At 56.6% G+C, this 3,822-nt stretch overlaps 1 protein-coding gene across 1 annotated transcript in view; it reads left to right on the top strand.

Annotated features, from left to right (window-relative positions):
- The first annotated feature begins 1,655 nt into the window (after positions 1 to 1,655).
- Positions 1,656 to 3,822, top strand: part of LOC113209929 (gastrula zinc finger protein XlCGF17.1-like) — a 16,631-nt gene continuing 14,464 nt past the window's right edge. Inside the window, exon 1 of the mRNA XM_052270333.1 lies at positions 1,656 to 1,783. Within this exon, the coding sequence (XP_052126293.1) occupies positions 1,780 to 1,783 (4 nt within the window). The 5' untranslated portion in view covers positions 1,656 to 1,779. The remainder of the gene's footprint in view (positions 1,784 to 3,822) is intronic.

Raw genomic sequence — 3,822 nt, 5'->3', positions numbered from 1 at the left:
CCGCCGCCGCCGCCGCCGCCGCCGCCGCCGCCGCCGCCGCCGCCGCCGCCGCCGCCGCCGCCGCCGCCGCCTGATGTCCCTAAAGTCCACCCCCAACCCCAACCCGCGCTCTGCGCCATCGACGACAAGCACTTCTCCGTTCAGGCCGGAGTCGAGCAGATCAGTCCTCGAAGGGAGCCCGGAGCCTCGCACCGCACACCGACTATGTGGTTTTAAAAAGAACCGGGGAGGGGTGCAGCACCTTTTCACCTTTTCAACTTTCGAAATTGAAACTCGTAATTTGTTAATCGGGTGTGCGTGCACTTCTGTGGACCATGGTTTCGGGCGATTGAGTATTTTTATTTGAACGACGGCCTTTGAGTGGAAGGCTCAATGGTACTTCCCCATAGCCTCACCGCTGCTGCCACGGCTGCTACCAAGAGAGATAGCCTCTACCAAGACCAAGGTGACACAGGCCGTCTGTTAGTTGCTGAGCAGCTGAGCGCCCCCAAAGAGGTCGAGGCCACCGACTGCCTTCGTCGTTGCTGTACAACGGCAAGCTAACGACGACGTCCTCCATCTCCAGCGCGACACGCTGCTCAGCTCACTCGCCGCGACAGCGGAGCGGACGGAATGTGTCGACAAAGAATGTAAAATGTATGGGAGAGGAGGTGAGCTGAGCAGGTCCCTCTCCGTGCCCGTGGGCTACGCTGCAGCGATTCAGCCAGCGGTCGGCTTTAGAGGGAGGCGTTAACTCAGGGCCTCAGCGAGCCATATCAATATTGAACAACATCGAGAGGTGGTGTGTGAGTGTGTGTGCGTGTGTGTAAAGGGGGGGGGGGGTATTTGAGCAGGGGGAGGTGGGCGTGGTGGGCTGCGGCGCCGGTGACCTTGGGGAAATCACACTAAGAGCCAAATCGCTGAGGCTATCTTGCCCCCCCCCCTCCATCGCCTCCCACCATCCCCTCGTCACGAGTCTGGTTAACTTAGGCCCCTTGGCCGTTCGTTGTCCTTGCAGGTAACCCCCCCTCGCCCCTCCCCCTTTCCTCTTACCTGTCCGCCCTTATTGGCACAACGTAGCAATAGCCCCCCGCACGGCAGGGCCAACAACAACTACGCCCAAAAGTTTGGGGGAGGAAAAGGGCGAAAAGGATGAGGGAGGGAGCGGCGGAGGGTTCTTGGAAATAACAAACCGCGGTTTGTGAAAGGGGAGGCTGGCCGGACCGAACCAAGTCTGACCGCCGCGCCGCGCCGGGGCGGGGGGGCTGGCCTGGCCTTTCACTTGTCTCCAGATTCTTTTGGCCCCCAGAGGACGTCCGTCGTCGTCCTCGACGACCGCTGCGAGCAGCGGAGGGGGGCACGACGCGTATGTGCCTGTGTAGCAGTGGGCGGGGGGAGGATGGGGGCTGAGCACCGGGCACCGGGGCTGCGCGAGACCAGGGAGCACGCAAGTTCGCAACTCGGCGTTTCTGGAATGAATGAACATAAAAAATAAAAACTACTCACTGATGCTGTGAAGAATCCGGTCTAATCGCATACGTTTCAATAATGATTGAGAAAATAATGACGCAGCAAGTCGACAGCTCCAAGTTTTCACAGCAGAAGCGGGGCGGAACTCACCCTTCGGCCGCCAGGGCGCGCCACCGTCGGGGCGCTGTGTCAGTCAGTTGTCAGACGTTGACGAGCGACGTGCGACGCGACGCGATTGTCTGTTAGTATCTGTTGTGTTGGTGTCATAAGTCGGAGTGCGCATTTCTTGAATTTTCTGCGTTTTCTGGTACAACTGCAGTGGAATTCATCATGGGTGAGTGCTGTATAGTTATGTAATTACGTTGAAAAGTAACAGTTTGAAGTACTCGGACGTCTTCAAGAAGTTGAGAGAGGGTCAAATCATGGTCAAATGAACCCATTGTGAGACATTTGCTGCAATGCCGTCGCGGCCGCTGTCTCTCTGCTACTCTTTATTGTCGCAGGGAGAGGGACAATTTCATCCTTTATGTGCGCGTGAATTCATAGTGAATGTTCTTTTATTTGCTGAATAACAATGTATGATTTAGCTTATCCAGTGTTGATGCAGAGAGGGAATGTTCCATGAAAATCATTGCCATATGATCAAAATAATTGACTTTTCAGTTTTGCTTTACAATGATATATTTTGGTAGGGGTGACATTCGCACCAAGTGCGAATTACGCAAAATTTCCTATTCACCTTTGTTGTGCCAATATCCACAACGCAAGCTCAAATATGCACGTTAGTCCTGCATGTATTTTTAAACTATGTGTTTAAATACATAAAAATATGCACGAATCAAAGTTTAATGGGCATAGTGGTTGAATCAGCATGCCTACAAGGTGATTGGGAGTGATTACTCAGCTGTGAATGAACCGTCCTGTATTCTCCATGATGATTAGTACTATCATCTCAAGAGAATGTGAACGGAATGTGTATTTGTTGTTCGACCTACCCCGTTTCCCTTTGTGGCCACTCAAGTAGCAAGGGCAGGGGGGCAACATTTGAGACTGACTTTCTCGAGTGGTTTTGAAGGAGATCAAAATGTTGGTCCACACGATGGTGTAATTTAAATTTATGGACCATCCCTTCCTCTTTTCCCCTGCTCCCAGTCCCAGTTCTCCCCCATTCAGCTCGGGGCTGCCGTCCAGTATGTAAATCGTACTCTTGTGAACTAGATCGTTTGCTCGCGCCCTCCAGCCCCTCCCCGCTCCCTCCCTTCCGCGGGCCGGCGGCCCCGTCGCGCCCGCATGTCCGGTGTGCTGGGGGCGGGCCCAGGAGGGCCGGGCCCGAGGGGGAGGGGGGGGGGGTGACGGACCCGCCTTCAAAGCGATCCGATCGGCCTGATAATAACCTACTCAGCGCCCCGTCAATCTGTGTTTGTGTTGACTGTCTGGTTCGAAGGGACCGGAGCAGCAGCAGCAGCGTCGTCCGTGTGAACGTGAACGGCGGCGCGTCGTAGGCTGGGCACTTCTTGGGGGGCGCACGCGAGGTCACCCGAGGAGACGCGAGGTGCCGACGACGGGCACCCACCCAGCCCACTCACTCCCGGCCCGGCCGGCTTGTGGACAAGGTGGACGTCGTAGTACCGGTCCTGTCGGCGGCATTGGGTACCCCGCGCACGCTCTCGCGCGTGACGTCTACAAATTGAGCAGATTTCCCCTCCAAGACGAGACGCGGCGGGTGACGCGCGGCGCTACCCCCTGCGGCGGCGGCGGCGCGGGGTATCGCTGCGGTACTCGAGTCACCTCGCGTGTCCTCCTGCTGCTACTGCTGCTGCTGCTGCTCGGCTCGGTATGACGTTTACAGAATTGTTCGATTAGACGGCTGCTGTACACGGTACACCAATGTGGAGGAAAGCTGGAAGGGTGCAAGGTGGGTCGAAAAAAAAACAACAACCCATCATCAATAAAACAAGTTTGCCGCTATAACAATTGTTGCTCGTCGCGCGCGAGGTAGAGAGAGAGAGAGAGAGTTGCCACTTCTCGTTCGCTGCTGGAGTGATGGTGAGGCCTCGACCCCCCGCGGCGACCTCTGGTCCTCCGGGGGGGGACAAAGGGATCGAGTCGCAGCGGAGGTGTCGACAAGGTAAACGGAAAACCGGCGGCGGGGAAGAGAGAGGGGGTGGAGGAGGAGGCCCCGGTCAAACACCACGCGTCGCACTGATCAATGACCGCCGGTCAAACAACCCGTTTCTTTGCGATTGCCCGGAGAGATACTTGTCTCCAGGGGAACGACAAATGCGTTTGGAAACTGAGTGCGCCGTATATACCGCGAGCCGTGCCCGGCTGCGGGCCCGGCTGTGGCAGTAGCAGGACGCGATTTGTTAAAAA

This window comes from Frankliniella occidentalis, unplaced genomic scaffold (assembly GCF_000697945.3).
Source record: "Frankliniella occidentalis isolate FOCC.00 unplaced genomic scaffold, Focc_3.1 Scaffold117, whole genome shotgun sequence".
Taxonomy (NCBI): Eukaryota; Metazoa; Arthropoda; class Insecta; order Thysanoptera; family Thripidae; genus Frankliniella; species Frankliniella occidentalis.
The sequence above is the reverse complement of the archived record's forward strand: the minus strand, read 5'-3'. Positions and strand labels throughout refer to the sequence as shown.